Here is a 21195-nt window from a genome sequence, read left to right on the forward strand (position 1 = left end):
GGATCATCATTTGCGTTTCCTCTAGATTTTTGTGGAAGCTGCATGTAAGAGCTTTCAAGATGTCCTCTCACATTTGCAGGCAGAGGCCCTAGCTCTCCGAGAAAGTGTGGCAATGGCGGCAATAAGGGGTTTTCAACGACTTGATATTGAATGCGACTCATTTCAAATTGTATGGGCAACTATGGGCCCATAACCAAATTGGTCTAGAATTTGGCCAACTTGTAACACTTTCTCTTTCATTAACAAAATCCTATCGTTTCCTTAAAAAAATAACTATTAGCAGATTAATTAAAATAAGAAAATGGAAGAAAAAGACCAACCATTTGAATAGTGCAAGTCTCCAAGGATAAAATAAGAAGATTCCATGATTCCATCTTACAATTAAGAAGATGGAAAAAGGTCTCTTGACTCTCTGGCCTTTTCTTTTCAGCTTTAGTTTGGCTGCTTTGGAGTAAGAATATACCTTCGTCCAGATTAAGCATCTGTTGGCTTATGTTAATGGGATTTAAAATAAGACATTAAAGTGATCGGTTGTATAAAAAATAAATAAGAGATTCATCGTCATTTTTTATTTATGTCAAAATTATAGGGCAAGTTCCACCCCAACGGGCCATAATAATTCACCTTGAAAGCACAAATTAATATGAAATATCTGATGTCTAATCGATATGTTTTTATTCATAAGATTGGAAATTAGTTTATCATCTTTGTGTGGTTGAAACTTCGACTAATTGCCACAATGAATAGACCAAGCACTGCTGACTTTTCAAGTTGCCTCGTGAATTTGTATACATGTGTTGAAGCCAGTCCAAACATCAATTCGAAAATGACCAGAGAAAAAAAGAAAAAAAAAAAAAAAAAATATATATATATATATAGAGAGAGAGAGAGAGAGAGAGAGAGAGATAATAGTAGCAATTGTCATTAATTTTTGCTCAATTAAATCTTTGGTTCCTGAATTTTTAATTCGTGAGTATCGAATCATTGATCTTGAACTTGTAATAATATGGAGTAATAGTTATTTTGGGTAACTTTGTTTCCATCCATTTTTTGCCTCCTTAAACTCTTCACTTTGGATGAGATTTATAATGGAATTAGTCAAAAAGACGATTGTTCCAAATGATAACAAATTCAGCGACCAATACTCATAAATTTTTTGTTCAAAACCAAAGCTCCAATTGGGCAAAATTCAGATAGCAAAATTCAGGTACATTGCTCCAATTTTATCCATAAAACATTACAAGAAATATTATAGCTCGCTAACTTTCATTTGTTCCACCATTTTTTCGTCTGTTTATTGCTGACCACTCTTTCAGTACAAGACAGTCTTACATACAAATTATTAATTTTTATTGAAAATTTGGTCGATGAATAAGGCACAAATGACATTAATAATTCTTGTTTTGATAGCATCCATCCTCGGGGTATTGCATGAATATATATAATATGCCAATACCAATTGAACTTGATTGAGTATCCACTGCAACAAAACTCTTATTCCTCCATCTTTTATGGAATGTTATATAATGATGAAGACGATGATTGCATCACATTAAGTTTTTTTTCCCCTTTCAGATAAGCTAGAATCTGAAATATAGAGAGGGAAAAAACACACCAATTATCAGCAATTAAACACGTTTATAGAGAATGGTTGGATTCGTGGCACCTCTTCTTTTACATAATTTTTTACACATCTTTGTAGAGCTCACTTTATAATGTATTTCAACGATATCATAAAGAAAGTTGGGGTTCCACTATAAAACTAATTGGCAATATGGGAAATAGATCAACTTACTCATAAGCTCATGTAAGGTCCCTTATCCCATCAATGTGGGATTCATTCTCAAACACATTTTCTAACGTGTGACGAATTTTCAAGTCTAACACATAAATAACACAAACATGACGAATTTTCAAGTCTAACACATGGATAACACAAATGGGGTGACGAGGAGTACGTGTGGCATTGAGCTTCACACATAGGATAACTTACTCTTATACCATGAAGAAAGTTGGGGTTCCACCATAAAATCAATCGGCAATATGGGAAGTAGCTCAACATGTTATAAGCCCTTGCAATGTTTATCCTTAATTTCTCCAATGCGGGACTCTTTTTACTTTCACATTCTCACATCTTCTAGGTCTACCAAAAATCACCCAAATCGAAACTATATGACCATTGGATTAAGGGGGATTTCTTTATAGAATCGTGTTAGTGATTTTCCTAAACTACAAATGAATGTCTTAATGTTTTTGGATTTATCTAATTTTTTTAAGAATGATTTATGAATGATGTTTTAAAAGATAGACAATTCGACTCGTTGAAATACATTACAAAGTGGATCCCACATAAATATGTGTAAAAAATTGTTTAAAAAAATGCTGTTACGGATCCGTCCCTAGAGAATATATAATATATATGTAGAGATTTAATGAAATACCTCGCTCATGCATGGTCGCAAATCTGGACTCGTCTCTGTGCACTGAGATGCAGTATACATAACTCGAAACATTTCATGTATGTCTACGTCCCACTTTTCATCTAATAACTCGTGGAATGCTCCTTTCATCAACAATGGACGGGCCTATATATATAAGCCAAAGATCAATATTAAGTACTGACATGTAAAAACAAAGTCATCTCCGAATGGAGAAGAACTTTCATACAATGAGATGCTGCTGTGATGATATTTTAAGTCAGTCACATTATTATATGCGAAGTTAAAGCTCGTAACAATGCATGAATGATTGACTTGAGATATCGTAACAATGCATGAATGATTGACTTGAGATATTGATGCAAGTATGCAGCCTATAAAGGAAAATAGCTTAATTTACTGACCCATTCAATTAAAGTTTTGTCGTCCCGTGGCACAGATGTTTTGCAAAACAGCCTCAAAAGCAAGATTCCATAGGAGAAGATGTCGGATTTTAATCGAACACATGATTCCAGGTCTATATAATCGCGGAGGGAAAACCTTATAAACACCAAAATATATAACGAGTCAACGTACATGAGGAAACTATTAAGCTATTAAATATAGATTTATGCATACTTTTGGTTGGGGATTGGTTTTGATAATTGCTTAAGATGAAGCCATGTAGCTTTCCCGAAGCCAGAGATCTATTACAAGCACACAGTTGATTAAAATTAGACAAAGCATCCTCAATATATAATGTGAAAATAAATCAAATGAAAATTTGGACTAATTAATTTTGAAATTTCACCAGCGGACATAAATCACGTTGCAGAAAAATATTGCTGATGAGTAATTCGCCGTGAACAATAGGGCCCTGAGGACATTCTTCATGCATATATCGAACCCCGCGGGCAATTTCTATTGCTATCTTCAGTCTATCTTGAAATGTCAATATCAAGTGTTTTGCTACAGAACCTGTGCCTGCAGTAACAGTAATGCAACATATATTGATTAAGTAAACAAACATGGTGAATTACAAATATAATTAGGGTGGTTAATTTTATTGACACTCTAAAATAGTCAATCACGCTTTTGAACTGCTAATAACAACTAACCGTTAACATGATTATGATGAAACTTAATTACTAATTTACCATAGTGGTTTGTTTCCAACGAGCCTCTTTTCGCAGAGGGAAATATGAGAATCATAGTATTGTCACAATTGCAGTAACCAGCGAGGCTCAATATATTCTTGTGATGCATAGACAAGGCCGCTTTCTTTTCAGCTTCAAGAACGCCCCTACTATTACCAGGAGAAGTATTAGTACAAGCAGTCGTGTTGTATCTCATCACCATTACTTGTGACCCGTAAACAGGCTCCCAGAATCCCTCATACACCGAATAGTCACTCTTCTCATCAGCAAGAATCCTTGTCCTAAACCCAAATGTCATCTCTTCAACTGTTTCCCAGCTCACCTTTAGGGGTAGCCCTAGCACCAAATCAGGCTGATCACTGAATCTTCTTGAAGAATTATTGTAGTTATGCAGAGAAGCCTCATCTAGAACCTTTTGATCACTTTCTTGATGTGCCTCCAGCGTCATGTTCCCTATTGATCTATTCAATTTTCTTCTCCTACTCCTCCTGCAATGTTGCTCACGATCCCTTCCAGAGCTTATCGTCGGTTCATGTAAGAAGGTAAATACAAAAATGGATTCCTGATCAACACTCGGTACATGAGACGCATTGCGTTGCAGTGGACCAGTTTCTATAAGTTGGAAATGATCACTGGGGTACTGTTCAATAATCAGAAATTAAATCATTTACTTTTTTCGTATAAATCGAGCTAGATTTTTAGTTATTGCCACCTAAAACCAAGAAAGACGTGGTTAACTATTCCTTGGTAGGACCGACGGCTGCAGGAATATTGTCTTATAGCTTCTTTGATTACTGAGTGTTCCGGCCGTTTGCTTTTAAGTTTTAAATTTGATCACCAATATTGTGAAGTCGACTGAGTAGTATTTGGTTATCCTTGTCAAAACTTGTAATCACATATTAATCACATAAGCTCTTTAGATCAATTTTCATTAGATTAGACTTTAGGGGTGCGTTTGTTGCACTAGACTGTCTCGGACTGGACTAGCTTTAGGAACTAAGTTGGACTGGCTTAGACTAGACTAAGTTGGACTAGTTTAGTGAAGCGTTTTGTGTAGTGTCGGACTAAGAAGCAGGATAATAAAAAAATAAAAAAAAAACCCATGATATATTACAAAATATTTTATTTTCTTCAACTTCAATTTCAACCAAATATTAACGTTATTCCTGTTAAACATTTCATCTTCTCCATGTTCAAAGTATGTTGGTGTCACTCAAATACCGTATTTAATCCAACCTCCTTTCTTCTTCTAGCAATTGCCACCAGTGTCATCTACCATACTAGATATTGCAAATTCTTGAGATTTCAGAACCAACAATTGATAATTTGTTTCACATTTAAACAAAAACCCATCCACAACAAAGCAACCCATCACAATTTTTCCCCAAAAATATCAAATTTACACAAAAGAATCAATGTGGGTTTTGCGAATAAGGAAATATACCAACAAGAACAAATAATACAAAAGCCATACATCAGATCTAGCAAAAACATATACATACATATATGTGTGCGTGTATGTATATGTGTGTATATATATACATATATATACAAACCCAGAAAATGGGGCTTTCTATAATCTCAGCTTAAATTAGAAAGAACCACCATTGCAAATAGCATTAAACCAAACGAAACATATTCAAAAAGCTGAAATTCATATTATATTACCAAAAAAATAAGCAAATCTGAGGAAGATTAAGGATATATGGCATTACATCTTTCCATCTGAAAATATCAGTTCTTCGTGCCCAGATGGACTTCGCGGCCAACATCATATGAATTCAACCTCCTTCTGAGCGAGCTGGCGCGGTGCTACGGCGGTGGTAGCCATCGTCGAGACTTAGATAGAAAGAGCGGGAGATGACCTTGGGAAATAGAGTGGGGTGGCGCCGGCATCGATCTGGGCCTCAGATCGAATCGACCCATCGATGGGTGCTAATTCGATTTTGGGATTTAGGGGTGGGTGGTAATGAGATAGAGCAGGGAGAGAAAAGAAGATCCATGCAAGGAAGGAGTGGAGGATTTGACGTCGAGGTCGTTGATTACGATGAACAGTGAACAGATGAAGCAGACGAAGGAAAGGCTTAGCAGTCCACTGTATTTTGGGGGGTTTCGCTAAGAACCTCTAACGAGGTCTCTAGTCGAGGCGAATCCCGTTTAATCCCACTAAAACTAGTCCCTGGGATTACCAAACACGGGACTACAGTAATTTTTAATGTAGTCCAATCCAGTGAGGGCTAGTGAACCCAAACAAACACACCCTAGGATACTTGGTATTGAAGTCTGAGTTATGAAAAATCAAAGTGTAAATGGTGCTGCCTCAACTCAAGTGAGGTTTGTATATCCATATGCATTTCACGTTTAAATTTCTTATGCGAATGAGGATCCTCTCTAGATCCTCTTTGTGAGGATCCCGAGGATCCTCCAATCATGTCGTTCATCATATATCGTGCGGCCAGTTTTCATCAAGTACTATTTAGATTCAATTTTAAATAAAAAAATTTACAATGATTTATGACTGTACGATGTACGATGTAAATTCTACGTGTATTTTGCACATGATTTTTGGCACACATTTTTAGAAAACCCACATGGGATGACCCAACACCTTTTGCCCGAGAATTAGTCTTTCACCATTGATCTTTTCATATGTTTTTGCATTTGACACATGTCTTGCAGTGTATTTGGTTGCTACAAACAAAAATATCTTGGTTAATTTTAATAGGGTTGGAGGATCTCATTTCCTCCTAGGTTAGAAAAATTATATTTTCAATAGTGTTTTAAGCTCCCCAAGCCTCCTCCTTGTGTTCTTCACAAACCCTAGCTCCAACCACCTTTTTCATGCATTAAATCTTGTGCGAACTCTTCTACATCATTTCTGAAATTTTTTGCACTGTTCATAGTTAAACTTATTTTCAAATCTTCATGTAGACCTTAGTTTTGGATTCTAAATTAATTTCTTCTTTTCAACTGTTTGATTGAAGAAACTGACTGGTCAGCATTTGAATTCATAGTTGCATGTCTCTTTCATATCTTCATATTATTTGCATGGTTCATGCTTCGTCTCGATGCCACAAGGTGATGAGCTCAACGGATGAAGTTGCTTTCCTAAAGTCTGAAAAGTACTCCAGCTAGTGTAATATAAGGTTGCACAAAGGTACAAGTTACTCTTTAGAATAGGTCTGAGAATTTAGCTTATTGTGGTTAACTTTATATGAACCTTATTTTACACTAGTGCACTGGACTCCTTGAAGTCCCCAGTTTCTTTTAAATTAGTTAGGGATTTTTCTGGTCAAAACCTATTGTGTACACTTCCCCCTAACTTGCTTGCGTATGTAGTTATTAATTTGCATAATGAACTTATTGAATGTGAATGTGTTCAAGTTTGTGAATTCATGTTGTGAGATATATATGGGTAAAAGTTGTTAGTTGGACATTCTAGTTAATTAAGTTTATTTCTTGGAATTGTGTTTTCATAGCTGGCAAACTTGTATCTAGTTGACTAGCTCCCCTGATTAGTCTACTGTGAAAAGTTTAATTTTTATTTGCAAGATATTCCACTTGGTACTAATGTCAATATTCCCCATACATTCATACTAATGTCATCACACTTCATTAACATATTAACATACTACATATGGACATGGTATGGTCCAACGAGCTAAAATATGTTATCTAATTTTTTCTTTCACACATTATCTCCACTTTTTGCAAATGCTTGAGAGATCACATTTTGTAAACCACATTTGAACTAGGGAACCTACTTGTGTTGTGGACTCTACCTCTATTAGAGGGATAGTTTAGGTTTTTTTCACAAAATATGGTCTCCCTAATATTACCCACTCTAATTTTTGTGCTAATTAACTATGGAAAATGATAAAGAGGCCATGTTATTAGACCACGTGATATGACAGTTGATGATTGGATACATTCTTTAATAATTTAAATAAAGAATCCAAACATGAATTGCCACATTTTGTAATCTACAAAATATAATTTAAATATATGATCTCTCTAGCATTACATATTAACTATATAGCATAGTGCAACAACATTGTTTTGATTAATACAATTAGCAGAAGAACATTGTATTTATGAAAAAAAATTTGTCTGGGCACGCAAAAAAATTCATCATGCATTTATATTTCTCTTTATACGAATTTTACTTTGTGATTATATATTTGAAATGCGTAATGACAGTTTTAAAGTGTTAAACGTTTATATGAACAAAATTTGACTAGGTTAAGAAAGTGGTGTCGTTAGGGGCTTCCCTTTTTCTTCTTTTGATTAACACTGAGACCCAACACAAAAACACTAGACCATAAATAATTTACAGACAATACTTAACCGGCAATATTAGGATCTTATATTTTGAGCAAACTTGGCATTATCAGACAGTAGTGGAGTCATGAATTTATAACGATGGGGTCAAAAAATTACTTTAGAAAATTGAGCATACTTCCATTTATAATTGTCGACGAGGTGTTCTCATATTTTGGCAACGTTGTATCACAAAATCCTTATCAATAGAATCAAATACATTTTTTCAGTGCACACAACCAAACTATCATTCAACCATTCATCACACATCCTATTACAGTGTGGATTCTTCACAACATTCATCACCGAAAAAGCTTTTTCAACAGAAGCAGTTACAACGGGTAAAATTAATGTTAATTTCACTAGCAAGTACACCAAGATATAATGTTTATCCCTCTTTGTCTCCACCAACTTTTGCTCCTAAACTATTGACATCAGTTGACATGATCGCTCGGAAGTTGTTGGCATCTACCAACAAGCTTGCAATATGACTTAGTATATGACCTCAGGCTTACCGAGACTCGATGACCTGCCAATTTGCATATTATTTCGTCCAAAAAATTTTGGATGCTACGCAAGGTTTTCTTACTGACCTCCTAAATAAAATTTCTTGGATCCGCCATTGGATGTCAATGCCACTGCATTGGCTCCGCTACTATTATTAGATATGGGATATTATATATAAGTGATCAGATCCATATTGTTACTGCGTAAAGTTTACTATATAACATGAATATATATAGTACGTGCATATATACATAGGTCGAGAGAAATCGCAGTGGACAGAGAAAGAAGAAGAAGAATCGATCGGTACCATTAAGTACACAGATGTTTAGTTAACATATTTCCTTAATATTGAGTATTTATATCTTGTACACAGAGATGATCGAGTTTATTTATCGATAACTAATTTAACGGCAGAGTGGTGGGTTCTGTACGCCCTTTGATGTAATCTTGGCGTTGAAACACTCAGATGTAAGCGCCGTGCTTTTCATACTGGTGCCCTGGTAGGAAAAGTTAATGTCGGTCAACTCAACACCCTCGCATGGGTTTGCAGAGCTGCAAGCTAACGAAACGGCTACGTTTCTGGCTGAGGTGCCCCTAATGTTTCTGAAGTGAACGTCGCTGATCTTCCACTTTGATGCTGGTCCAGAAGGTGGTCCAGCTCCTTGCTGCATGCATGCATTACCAAAACAATAAGTTACATACAATAAATAACGATTAATTAACTTAAAGTTGGTGCAAAGATTAATTGAATCACTAATTATGCATGAACTGCGCATGAACATGAATACGTACGCTCTTTTTCTTCCACCTTGCAGTGCCTAAATAAATTAAGCAAGTTTAAAAGTGAATTAATTTGATCCTTTTAATGAAATTAAGTAGCATTAGTTTAATTATTATTTACGTGTGCATGCATGCGTACCTGCTTTTTTAATCCTGCTCCTACCTTCTTTTTTAATCCTGCTCCTACCTTCTTTTCTAATCCTGCTCCTACCCTCTTTTTATTTCCTGACACTACCATCTTTTTATTTCCAAAGATGTTTTTCTTTACCTTCTTCTTGGCACCGTAGTTCTGATCTATGACAACAGGGTTTTGAACTTGGTCCATGATAATGTCTTCGTAGATGATTCCGGTCGCTTCTCCTGCACTTTCGCCAGCCCAAGTCTTGATTCTGGCACCGTTGGTGGTGTTTCTCAATGTGCAGTTGCTCACGAGAATCTGACTGACGCTCAGTTCGTCAGCGTACTTTCCGAGGCTCCCGATGCTGATGCCATGTCCTGGACCACAGGTGACGTTCTTAACGGTGATATCATGAGAGCCTTGGCCGATGGAAACGCAGTCATCGCCAGTTGCCATAACGCTGTTAAGCACTTTGATTTGGCTCGAAGTGCTGATGTGCAGGCCATCTGTGTTAGGGCTATCTCCAGGAGCAATGAGGTGGAGATTGCTCATTGTCACATTTTTGCAGCCGAACATGTGTAGGTGGAAGAATTTGCTGTTTAAGGATGTGAACCCTTCGATCAGGGTGTTGTTTACTTTGTTGAATTTAAGTGACTGCATGCATGCAACAATTGAATCAAAGAAATGGTCACCGTCACTTAAAATATAACTCGAAATTTGAGAACATAATCGGAGATGTTACGCTAGATAGCTCACCGATGGGGGATTAGAAGCGCTGTTGGATTCCTTGTTGTCTCTGGTTTTCCATACATCCTGACCTTGCCCGTCAAAAGTTCCGTCACCGGTGATGATCAAGCCGTCAACCAACTCAAATGTAAACCACTCGGGAGAGGAGTATTGACTGAGATCAGTGCTGGCTTTGACATATCCTTGAACTTCAACGACGATGGGCTCAGTTGAGCTGTTGCATGGCCCTTGGAACACCACAGGTCCTGTCAAGAATGTTCCTTTGGGGATCACAACCTTAGTTGGACCACTGTAGTTTCCTCTGCATGCGGCTACCCATGTCCGGATGAATGCCTACATACAACATAATATTGTGTTATCAATCCGTGAATTCAAATTACTGAATAACGAGATATAGCATTGAATTGAAATTGTGTTATCGATTTCTAGAATCTCACCGATCCATTTTCCTCTTCAGGGCTTTCACCCGCTCCGGTTTCATCCGGTCCCGATTCATCAATCTTCTCATCAGCAAAACTCTCCTCCGCAGAACCACCGGGGAGGCCTGGTATACCTCCACCGGGCAGTTCCTGTACACTCAACTTGCCAACAACATTAGCCTTGTTACCTCCTCCTTTCATCTGTTCTTCGGTCTTAGCACCGAAGGCCATGACATCAAACACTTTCCTATTGGTGGCGTCGAGAACGCTCCGGCGGGCACCACCCCTATAAAGATGTCCACGGGATGTAGATTGGGCCACGCAAGAAAGCAAAGCGAAGCCGAGAAGAAACACAGCCTTGGCTGATGCTCTTCTTGCAATGCCCCGCATATTTGGCAACCTCAATCCCATAGACATCTTTCTATGTACAGATTTTTTTTTTTTAACTTTTTTTTTTTTAAAACTTTTTTATTTTTGCTTTATTACAAGAATGGACGATGCGGGCCTCTATATATCAATCTCCATCTATTTTTAGAAGCTCCAACCGCAAAAAGATCTCAAACAGAACGCGATTTTATTGTTTAATTGCAACGGTAAATCTATGTTTAGTCATGTAAAAAATAGTAAACGAAGACCTATTTGGTTGTTTTTTCTTTGGTTATTAACCTATTTGGTTGTTTTGTGATCCCCTACACCACTTATTCAAAAGAAAATCCTACACTTTCCGATTTGCAGCAAAAATGTTATTTTTATCATATTTTTTATACTACATTTGTACCATGTGCTAATGAGCTTTACGTTCATTAGAAATGTGATACGAAAAATATGGTAGTTCAGCTTTTTTACAAACTTGGGCCAAAGTAGGCCCAAATGATTCATGATTTAGAACTCGGCATTGAGGCTTTGAGATGATCATTTGTATTGGTTTTGACAAAAATCACAAAGACTCACAACTTGGGCCAAGTAAATCCCGTTTGGAAAGATTTTTCTAAATAATTTTGTTCATATAAGTGTTTTTATTAAAAAAGAAAAAGGTTGAAAATTAAAAAAAATATATATATATATATTTTTTTTATGGAAGTTTTTTCTTTTGTTGTCCGTAAATGTTTTTAACAATTAAAATAAAAAAAAAACACTTTTAAATAGGCTCTAATTGAAGCAATTTTGAAATGTCGCGTTTTAGATCATGTCATTCATACGACCTACACACAAATAATTTCACCAAAATCATCCTGCTGCACTACGACTTCACTTATCTCTCTCTTGGTTCCAACCAACATGGCTTCGCCAAATAGCTCGCACCACGTGACGTCGAGATCAAAAATTTCATCCCCAAATTAGTGTAAGCAAATGTAATTCGTGATTCAACTCGGGTTCATTTCTCACCTGCCGGACCATACCATCCCTACAACTCACACACGCAATTTCACCTAGAGCCATCCCCCTGCATTACGACCTCACTCGCGTCTCTCTTGGTGCCACCCTCCATTTCTTGGCCGAATAGCTTGCACCACATGATAGCTGAATAACTCGCATCACTTGGTTGGGTATAATAAGTGATATAATACAAGTGGTTGAATAATTGAAAAAAAAAAAAAAAAAATTTCAACTATTTTTTTTATAATATTTAATATATCAAATCGTGTTTCTGACACATTTACAAAATTCTCAATTTTTTTGGTCTAAGATGTTTATTCTTTATCGTGGGCAACAGGTGGGGAATATTCGACAATAAACCCAAGATAGCATCTTTGAAAAAGAAGGTTTCATCGACTCTGACAAATTTTAAAAAGACTAAAAAACTGATTGGGTAAAAACCAGAAACCAGTCGGGCTTTGATGGTTTTTAGACAATGGCAGTGACTGGTGGTCCCGTAAAGTGTCGACGGGCGTTCCAACTAGCAAAAGTTGCAGAAAAAAAGGTATAAAATAATTACATATCATAATCTTGATCTTATCCATAGATGGATTAACGTTTTTTTTTGTGAAATTAACTCTTTTAAGTATATCATAGCACATAGAGATCATATTGGAATATAAACAACAAAGTGCCTCGATCAAAACCACTAACTTGAGTGTACTTAATTGAGATTTCAAATGATTCAAGTGGATATATATATATATATATATATATATATCGTTGTAAACGCGTTCTTATAAGTTAATGTATTAAAATGATTGAACGTTTCACTATCGTTGTTGAATTTTTTATGAGTTTTATGGTTTTGTTTTAGTTTTGGTTTGTAGGTACGTTGAGCAGGGGAAAGGAATATTGCAGTTGCATGGCCTGACGTGCATGTATTTTCATGTGAACTTGAATATCGTTGTGGAGGCGTTCTTATACGTTAGTGTATTGAAGTGATTAAACCCTTGACTATCGTTGTTGGATTTTTTACGAGTTTTATGGTTCTGTTTTAGTTTTGGTTGAAGGTATGTAGATCAAGGGAACAAATACTTTAGGCGCACGACTTGATGTGCATGTATTTTCTAGTACACATTTACATCGTTGTGGACGTATTTTTATACATCAATGTATTGAATTTTAATAAGACATGCATGTATTCCCAAGTCGTAAATCAATTAGTTTTAATAAAATTACTAAAGGGAAAATTTGCTCAAAAGATTGATTTTAATGTATTTCTTTTATTTTTATATTGCCATTGGAATTATTATTATTTTTGTTTGTTAAATTTGCTTGAAATATTTATTTTATTGTAATTTAAAAAGAATACAAAAACACAAGACAAATTTAAGTTGGTCACTTACTGCCCTAACGCTGGTCATACATCACTAGCCTAACACAAGAAATCAAACAGGACGTTGATCAAAGTTTACATCAAGACAAAAATTTAACGGATTCCTGAATAAAATAATTATTTCTAGACCAAGCTTAAATAAAATGAATTTACTGTTATTGTAACCGTTCAAAGATAGAATCATGTTGAGAAGTCTCATTTAGAACAAAAATTTGCATTAAATACGCAAACCATCATCATAACATCTCCATCCAATTATACAGTGTCTATTATATTTTATTATTTGACCACAAACGCTATAAGAATGACACGTCATTTTCGTAAAGTAACGATTTTCGCACTTTAACTTCTCATACATTTCTTTTTGTTAGAACCGTTAGATTGAATAAGTCAATTAGACTCAATAGTCAAGATTAAACAGAAGCGTATAAGAGGCTAAAAGAGCATAAAAATCACTTCCCTAAACTAAAGGGCAGGCAGTATCAAGAGAGATTTTTCAATATGTTCGAAACATGAGGTGATACGTCATTTATTATTATACAAGTGAATGAACACTTGAAAAGAAAAAAAAAACTTTCCTCTATTTATGTAAAAACATATGACATATAGCTACGTGTTCTGAAGGAACCGGATCCCCTCATGAGATTAAGAGGTTGAGTTTTCTGAACAAATAATTCAGACCATTGAAATTTGATCAAACGGCTACACATATGAATTTTTTTAAAAGTTATAATAATTACAATTATTGAATTAAATTTCAATGATCCGGATCTTTTAATCAAGAGATTCAACCCCAAGCTCAAGAAGCGATCCGCTTCCATGTTTCAAACACAAACAAACACGTGTTTTTGAGTTATGCAAAAGGAAAATGACAGTTTTGGCTTTTGCCTGCGTCTCGAGACTATAGGCGGATGACACACGTCTCCCTCCCCATCCCTCTCTGCTTGCCAGTTGCCATCCACACCGTCTCGGCACACGGTATTTTATACCCAGCCGCCACCACGAGAAATTTTTCATTCTGATTTGGCACGCGGTAGTACACTACGTATTTTTATAACGAGAAATTTTATTATTTTGAAATTATTAATTTTTTAATACATATATTTCATTATTTGTATGACATATAATGTACCATTTTGTGTTCGGTCGCATTGATAAATCTCTCTCCACAAGATCTGCACCACCAGAAGCATCCCGACTCCTCGGGCCCCACCTCCCTCCATTACTTTATAAATACAGGCTTATCTGCTGTTGCCACGTCTCACACTTGCCGCTCTCTCTTCAGTTCTCCCTTCTCATCTAACACTAGCAGAACACAGACGAAGAAGAAGAAGAAGACGACGACGACGAAGAAAGATAATTGAATCATGGAGAATCGCCGTAAGTTCACTCGCGCCTTAAGCCTCAGGGAGCGCGTCGAGGACACTCTCTCCGACCACCGTAACGAACTCGTTGCCCTCCTCTCCAGGTTTTCCTCGCGGCTTTGAATTAAATTTTCTTTAGCTCTGTTTGTTTCCCGAGAAAATTTTGAAATATCACCGTGGTGTTAGATTTTGCTGAGTTTTGGTTTGGTTGAAGGTACCTGGATCAGGGGAAAAGAATACTGCAGCCGCACGACCTGATCGATCAGCTCGACATTGTCATCGGCGACGATGAAGCCAAACAGCAGCTCAAAACCGGACCTTTCAGCGAAGTCCTCAAATCCGCACAGGTCTGTACAATTTTCCAATTTTCCATTTTTCCCAGATACTTTTTCTAATTGATTTTATTTTCTCACTGAAAGCTGATATAATTTCCAATTATTTTGCTCATTATTCTATTTTTGCACTGTATTTGTTAGTTGATACGTGCTGTGTTTTTTTGTTTGAATCATTTACGTGTGATCTTTCTGTAATTGAACATAGGAAGAACATAATTTTGAGATGAATTTTTGCGAATTGAAGTTCCGGAAATTCAATTAGTTCTTCCAGTAAATTGTTGAATGTATGTGGAAACCTAAACAGAAAAGGAGGGGGCTTTCACATAAATAAAGAAAAAAGTGTAACATTGCATTGGATAAGCAGACGCATTTTGTCAAGTTTCGAACTTTCGCTATTTTTGGCCAATTTAGAAAGAAATAGAATGGATTATTGAGAATTGAATGAAAATGGTTTCAGAAGCCTTTTGTTCTACACCTTTGAAATCCGGTTTTATTTTTGCATTGTAAAACTAGCTTTCCACGGATAATAGTTGTGTATTTTGATCACAGGAAGCCATTGTTCTGCCTCCATATGTGGCCTTAGCAGTTCGTCCAAGACCTGGTGTCTGGGATTATGTTCGTGTTAATGTATATGAGCTAAGTGTGGAGGAATTGACCGTTTCTGAATATCTTCACTTTAAAGAAGAACTTGTAGATGGGGAGTAAGTAAACTGCTTTCTGTGAATAATTTTCTTGTTATTTTGACAATTAACGTTTATATGGACTTATAAACTTTTGAGCTTTATAGTTAACATGGATTCTTTGTCTACTTGTATCAGGTCTAGTGACAAATATGTACTTGAGCTCGACTTTGAGCCATTTAATGCTGCTTTTCCTCGTCCCACCCGATCATCATCCATAGGAAATGGTGTTCAATTTCTCAACCGCCACCTTTCTTCAATTATGTTCCGTAACAGAGAATCGTTGGATCCATTACTTGATTTCCTTAGAGTACACAAATATAAAGGCCATGTAAGTTTGCTGAGCAAAGCTTTCCTAAAAGAGGATTTATCTATGTTTTGTTGTGACCCGATTTGCAATTCACAGTCAGTTTATTTTTATTCAGTTTGTTTAGTTTGACCTTTTTGATATATGGTATGAGTTAGCCTTTTTATTTCATCCTAATAAAGGATTTGTATATTTCCCTAGAAATAAAAAGCATGGAATATAAACTGCTTAAAAATATATAGTTTTTTTTTTTTTTTTTTTTTTTTTTTAACAAACGATATTAGTAGGTGGTGGCCTTAGCCTCACAATGGGCTAGTAATAATGTGGTTCAAATTCGCCTTTGGCGAGAATCAACTCTCACTTACAAGTGAAGGGGAATGCCACTAGACCATAGTACTAAGTGGCAAAAATATATAGTATTTAAAGTAATTGATGTTTTCTTATGAGGATTTCTTGAAATATTTAAATTAATTATATTTTTGTAACTTTTTGTAGCCATTGATGTTGAATGATCGGATACAGAGCGTATCCAAGCTTCAGTCAGCTTTAGCTAAGGCTGAGGATCATCTTTCCAAGCTTCAACCCGAGACACCCTACTCTGAGTTTGAATATTTGTAAGCCTAGACAATGTCTATACTGTTATTGTGCAAGACTGCAACTCCCTTATGGAATCAACAACTGAAGTTGTAATTCCTGATATCTTATGTTGTTTTTCTTTTCTGCGACCCTTTGTAAAGATTTCAAGGAATGGGTTTTGAGCGAGGTTGGGGCGATACTGCAGTACACGTATTGGAGATGATGCATCTTCTCTTAGATATCCTTCAGGCTCCTGATCCTTCTATATTGGAGACATTCCTTGGGAGAATACCGATGGTGTTTAATGTTGTCATTTTGTCTCCACATGGATACTTTGGACAAGCAAATGTTTTAGGCTTACCCGACACTGGTGGCCAGGTATTCCTTGTCGATTTTTTTCTTTCGTTTTAAATGACTAGCAGGCTTCACAGTACTCATCGTTTATCCTTGTCTTGTTTCATTACCTCTTTTACCTACACTCTGGATGCATTGTAATCTTCTATAATTGAGGTTTTAGATGGTTAGCCGTAAATGAACATAACAAAAAGTTTGCATAACTTATGCAGATTGTCTATATACTGGACCAAGTGCGCGCCCTCGAAAAAGAAATGCTCGAAAGAATTCGCAAGCAAGGATTAGATTTCACGCCAAGAATCCTTATTGTAAGTGTCTTTATCCTTATTGTAGGAATCCTTCATGTAGCTTTTTGGCAGGTAAAGTTCATGCATTATTTTGGTGGTTCAAGGTGACCAGGCTAATACCTGAGGCGAAAGGAACTACTTGCAATCAGAGGCTGGAAAGAATATCTGGAACCGAGCACACCCATATTTTAAGAGTTCCTTTTAGATCAGAAAAAGGGATTCTTCGTAAGTGGATCTCAAGGTTTGACCTATGGCCTTATTTGGAGACCTTTGCTGAGGTAAATTTTTTATAACATGTAAACTCTAATTATCGACAACTACTAAATCTCCAACTTGTGCTTTATGTGCTTTCACCATCTTAAGTGGATTTTTTTCTTCTGTCCACGTGCATTCCTATCGTAGCTTGCTAACCCATCTGATGTCACTGCTGCCATTACCACAAGTGACTTCCTTTACTTTGAAAGTAGCACATGACTTCTTTCACTAATTGCATATTCAGAATACTGTAGAAATATATTCTCTTCCAATTAACTAATCCTTACATGCCTTTTCAAACTTTGCCATCTGATATAGTCATTGTTTTTCATGTGTTCAGGATGCTGCAGGTGAAATTGTTGCTGAGTTACAGGGATATCCAGATTTTATTATTGGGAATTACAGTGATGGGAATCTTGTCGCATCTTTGTTGGCTTATAAAATGGGAGTTACACAGGTTCGACATGTTTGCAGCTGTAAAGTTCATCATATTATCTAATGAGAATGTTATCTGATGTTTTTATCTGTGCAGTGTACTATTGCGCACGCATTGGAGAAAACAAAATATCCGAATTCAGATATATATTGGAAGAAATTTGAGGAGGAATACCATTTCTCAACTCAGTTCACGGCTGATCTTATTGCCATGAATAATGCAGATTTCATAATCACCAGCACATACCAAGAGATTGCAGGAACGTAAGTCTCCCTGTACATTGATGCTCTACTTTTTCTTTAGTACAGTGATTATCAGCTCATTTGTGTTTAGTTTATTTGGAATACAAATAAGCTTATTATATCATTACTTAAGTGTCAATGGTGCTTTTGATTTTGCCAATTGGATTGTTGAAACTTCTTGTCCCAATATATATCATTACCTTGTTCTTTGTCTACTGATGTTAGTTTCCTTTGTTGCTCAACTTTTTCTCTGTTTTTTCAGGAAGGATACGGTTGGTCAGTATGAGAGCCACAGCTCTTACACTCTTCCTGGGCAGTACCGAGTGGTTCATGGAATTAATGTCTTTGATCCAAAGTTCAATATCGTGTCTCCCGGAGCAGATATGACCATTTATTTCCCTTACTCTGAAAAGCAAAAGAGACTTACCAGCCTTCATGGTTCCCTAGAAGAGTTGCTCTATAATCCTGACCAGAATGATGTTCATATGTATGTTCCTTCATAGTATAACCAAATATGACATGCAATTATTTTGTGGCAGTCACTTGACAGTGTGATATTTCTTCTTTATTGGCTCAGTGGCACATTAAGCGATCGTTCAAAGCCCATAATATTCTCAATGGCAAGGCTCGACCAGGTGAAAAATATGACTGGGTTGGTTGAGTGCTATGCTAAATGTTCCAAACTGAGGGATCTGGCAAACCTTGTCATAGTTGCTGGTTACATTGATGCAAAGAAATCACGAGATAGAGAAGAAATTGCAGAGATTGAGAAGATGCATAATCTTATGATTGAGTACAAATTAGATGGTCAGTTTCGATGGATTTCATCTCAAACTAATCGAGTTAGTAACGGTGAGCTTTATCGTTACATAGCAGATACAAGAGGTGCTTTTGCTCAGGTACGTAGGGGTCTCTGCGTTTTGTTTCAAATACAACTCCCAGGTTACTTTAATTTACGTTGTTTAGTTTTGTAATTGCAGCCTGCATTTTATGAAGCTTTTGGACTCACAGTTGTGGAGGCTATGAGTTGCGGCCTTCCAACATTCGCCACAGTCCATGGTGGCCCTGCGGAGATTATTGAGCATGGTGTATCAGGGTTTCATATCGATCCTTATCATCCTGAGAAGGCTGCTGCACTTATGGCCGATTTCTTTCAACGTTGCAAGGAGGATCCTAACTATTGGAATACAATCTCAGATGCAGGCCTCCAAAGAATTTATGAAAAGTTAGTATCTTTTTACACTAGTATAATTAATACTTCGTATTAGCTTCTGCGTTATTGAAGTCAGTCGGGTTTTTGTAACATTGCAGGTACACATGGAAGATCTATTCTGAAAGGCTAATGACATTGGCGGGCGTTTATGGTTTCTGGAAGTATGTGTCGAAGCTTGAAAGGCGTGAGACCCGACGTTATCTGGAGATGTTCTACATTCTGAAGTTCCGTGATTTGGTGAGTAGTTAGTAGCTTTCTATCCGATTCTTGCCTTTTAAACCACAACCATCGACGATCTTGATAGAGTTAATGTCACACTTTGCTTGAGATCCTGATAAATTCCCTTCATAAACCTCTCTATGCTTGCATTGTTTCAGGCAAAATCTGTTCCTGAAGCCATTGATGATGCACATTAAGTTCAACTGCTGAGCTGCTGAGGCCTTGAGCCCGCAACAATCAACTCGCAAGGTAATATGGTTGTACAGATGAAATAAAAGTTACGGTTGCGTATGTATGATTGTAATAAAGCTCTTGCTCTTGTATTGTTATGGACTAAGGGTGACCCCCAAACGAACAAGGCTCCTTGCTTTGCAAGGGTCGGGGGAACGTTTATCGTATGTAGCCTTATACTTGCTTTGCAAAGAGGCTGTTTCAACGATTATATAGTTATGAACTGTTAACATAATATGCAAGACATTGTCATCCTGTACCTGAATTTGGTAAACAAGATGAAAACACTCGGTTACTTTTCATCCTTTTCCAATCGTCAGATTCGAATGCATGCATTCAGTTTTTTGGTCACATAACAAATGCATATGTGGCACAAATTCTCTGTAAATACCTATCGTTGGGCCGGTATGATTGATTGAGCGGTGTAATAGCATTTCAAGGTTTATTACACCATGTAATTGGTCCATACCCTATCTTACGACGGTGTTTACAGGGAGGTTGAAATGCCTATGTAAGTCTTTCCGGTCCTCAAAAAGCTGGACTGCTCCAGCTGATCCTTTAAAAAATAAACATTTGTATGTTTGTGTACTTAATACTCTAGAAAAATCGATTTCACAGTATAGTGTAACTAAATTGTTATGAAACTAAAGAATCTTATGATATTCAAATTTATGTTAGATCGGTTAGTTAAAACAAAAAAAATGTCTGTTTTCTTGCACTTGAATTCAGGTCTGCTTTCCATGGACTACCCTATATCCTTTCTCCATGCAGTTCAACTGACCCAATCCGATGCCTCATTTGGGAATTTTTTTGGTTCCTTGGGATTTCCTTTTGAGTTTCAACAAACTTGCTGACTGGTATCCTCACCTTAACAACAACAAATTGACAACTTGCATAAAATAAGTACACCGCTTTCATAACATTTCAAACCAATAAAACGTTATTGTACGAATGTGAATAGAAATTTACGAAAAATATTATATTATTAACTCAAAACGTCGCAATAGACAGTCGTTTTGGACCTCGACCCTAGCCGCAGAAGCTCAGCATAGCAGAGCATGTGACATCTCATATACTCTCTGTTAGGACTCAGAATGACCACTTTCACGCATTTCTGACACCTGATTATAGCTGACAAGCTGCATACTTATGTAAACAGCTTTTTTGACCAAACGATCTTGTTTCTTGATCTTCCTTCCATGTCTTTCTTTTTCCCCATTCTTTTTTTTTTTTTAGGTAGAATAGTCATTGGATATGCATAACTTTTTACTTTAGTTGTTAATATTGAAAATCAATAGAAATAATTTCTGAGTTTGGCCGTTTTCAATCATTTTTATCATTCTGTGAATAACCTATATTAACTTCAGAATGTTTTTATCTCAAATATTTAATGGTCAATCTCAAATACCATGTTGACTAAAAAGTTTTTTTTTTTTTTTTTTAATGGTCAAATATTTACTCGTTTACCACTAAAGT

At 36.4% G+C, this 21195-nt stretch overlaps 3 protein-coding genes across 3 annotated transcripts; 1 reads left to right on the forward strand and 2 right to left on the reverse strand.

Annotated features, from left to right (window-relative positions):
- Positions 1–1509: 1509 nt before the first annotated feature.
- Positions 1510–4022, reverse strand: LOC137741785 (proline-rich receptor-like protein kinase PERK8). Its single transcript, XM_088680358.1, has 6 exons — positions 3575–4022; positions 3229–3395; positions 3057–3124; positions 2843–2978; positions 2442–2585; positions 1510–1587 (listed from the first exon to the last, which is right to left on the reverse strand). Exons 1-6 carry the CDS (start codon positions 4020–4022, stop codon positions 1510–1512), a joined length of 1041 nt encoding a protein of 346 aa, XP_088536484.1.
- Positions 4023–8725: 4703 nt separating this feature from the next.
- Positions 8726–10951, reverse strand: LOC137743640 (exopolygalacturonase-like). The gene is made up of 4 exons (XM_068483569.2): positions 10484–10951; positions 10056–10379; positions 9450–9953; positions 8726–9066 (listed from the first exon to the last, which is right to left on the reverse strand). Exons 1-4 carry the CDS (start codon positions 10880–10882, stop codon positions 8806–8808), a joined length of 1488 nt encoding a protein of 495 aa, XP_068339670.2. The 5' UTR covers positions 10883–10951; the 3' UTR covers positions 8726–8805.
- A 3372-nt stretch (positions 10952–14323) lies between these two features.
- Positions 14324–20021, forward strand: LOC137743622 (sucrose synthase 3). The gene is made up of 15 exons (XM_068483547.2): positions 14324–14688; positions 14799–14931; positions 15469–15620; positions 15738–15930; positions 16402–16520; positions 16644–16860; positions 17049–17144; positions 17228–17401; positions 17719–17835; positions 17911–18077; positions 18319–18543; positions 18634–18955; positions 19037–19281; positions 19368–19506; positions 19647–20021. The coding sequence occupies exons 1-15, from the start codon at positions 14588–14590 to the stop codon at positions 19683–19685; spliced, it is 2439 nt and encodes an 812-aa protein (XP_068339648.2). The 5' UTR covers positions 14324–14587; the 3' UTR covers positions 19686–20021.
- The last annotated feature ends 1174 nt before the right edge of the window (positions 20022–21195 follow it).

Source organism: Pyrus communis, chromosome 11 (genome assembly GCF_041283825.1).
Source record: "Pyrus communis isolate YQ-2024b chromosome 11, ASM4128382v1, whole genome shotgun sequence".
NCBI classification, from domain to species: domain Eukaryota; kingdom Viridiplantae; phylum Streptophyta; class Magnoliopsida; order Rosales; family Rosaceae; genus Pyrus; species Pyrus communis.

Coding starts and splice junctions, on each gene's coding strand:
- LOC137743640 (XM_068483569.2), bottom strand. CDS start 10,882: ATGTCTATGGGATTGAGGTTGCCAAATATGCGGGGCATTGCAAGAAGA. Junction 10,380..10,483: donor CTGAAGAGGAAAATGGATCG/GTGAGATTCTAG, acceptor TGTTGTATGTAG/GCATTCATCCGGACATGGGT. Junction 9,954..10,055: donor GCGCTTCTAATCCCCCATCG/GTGAGCTATCTA, acceptor GCATGCATGCAG/TCACTTAAATTCAACAAAGT.
- LOC137741785 (XM_088680358.1), bottom strand. CDS start 4,022: ATGACGCTGGAGGCACATCAAGAAAGTGATCAAAAGGTTCTAGATGAG. Junction 3,125..3,228: donor AACGTGATTTATGTCCGCTG/GTGAAATTTCAA, acceptor TGCTTGTAATAG/ATCTCTGGCTTCGGGAAAGC. Junction 2,979..3,056: donor AAACCAATCCCCAACCAAAA/GTATGCATAAAT, acceptor GGTGTTTATAAG/GTTTTCCCTCCGCGATTATA.
- LOC137743622 (XM_068483547.2), top strand. CDS start 14,588: ATGGAGAATCGCCGTAAGTTCACTCGCGCCTTAAGCCTCAGGGAGCGC. Junction 15,931..16,401: donor TACACAAATATAAAGGCCAT/GTAAGTTTGCTG, acceptor AACTTTTTGTAG/CCATTGATGTTGAATGATCG. Junction 19,507..19,646: donor TTCTGAAGTTCCGTGATTTG/GTGAGTAGTTAG, acceptor GCATTGTTTCAG/GCAAAATCTGTTCCTGAAGC.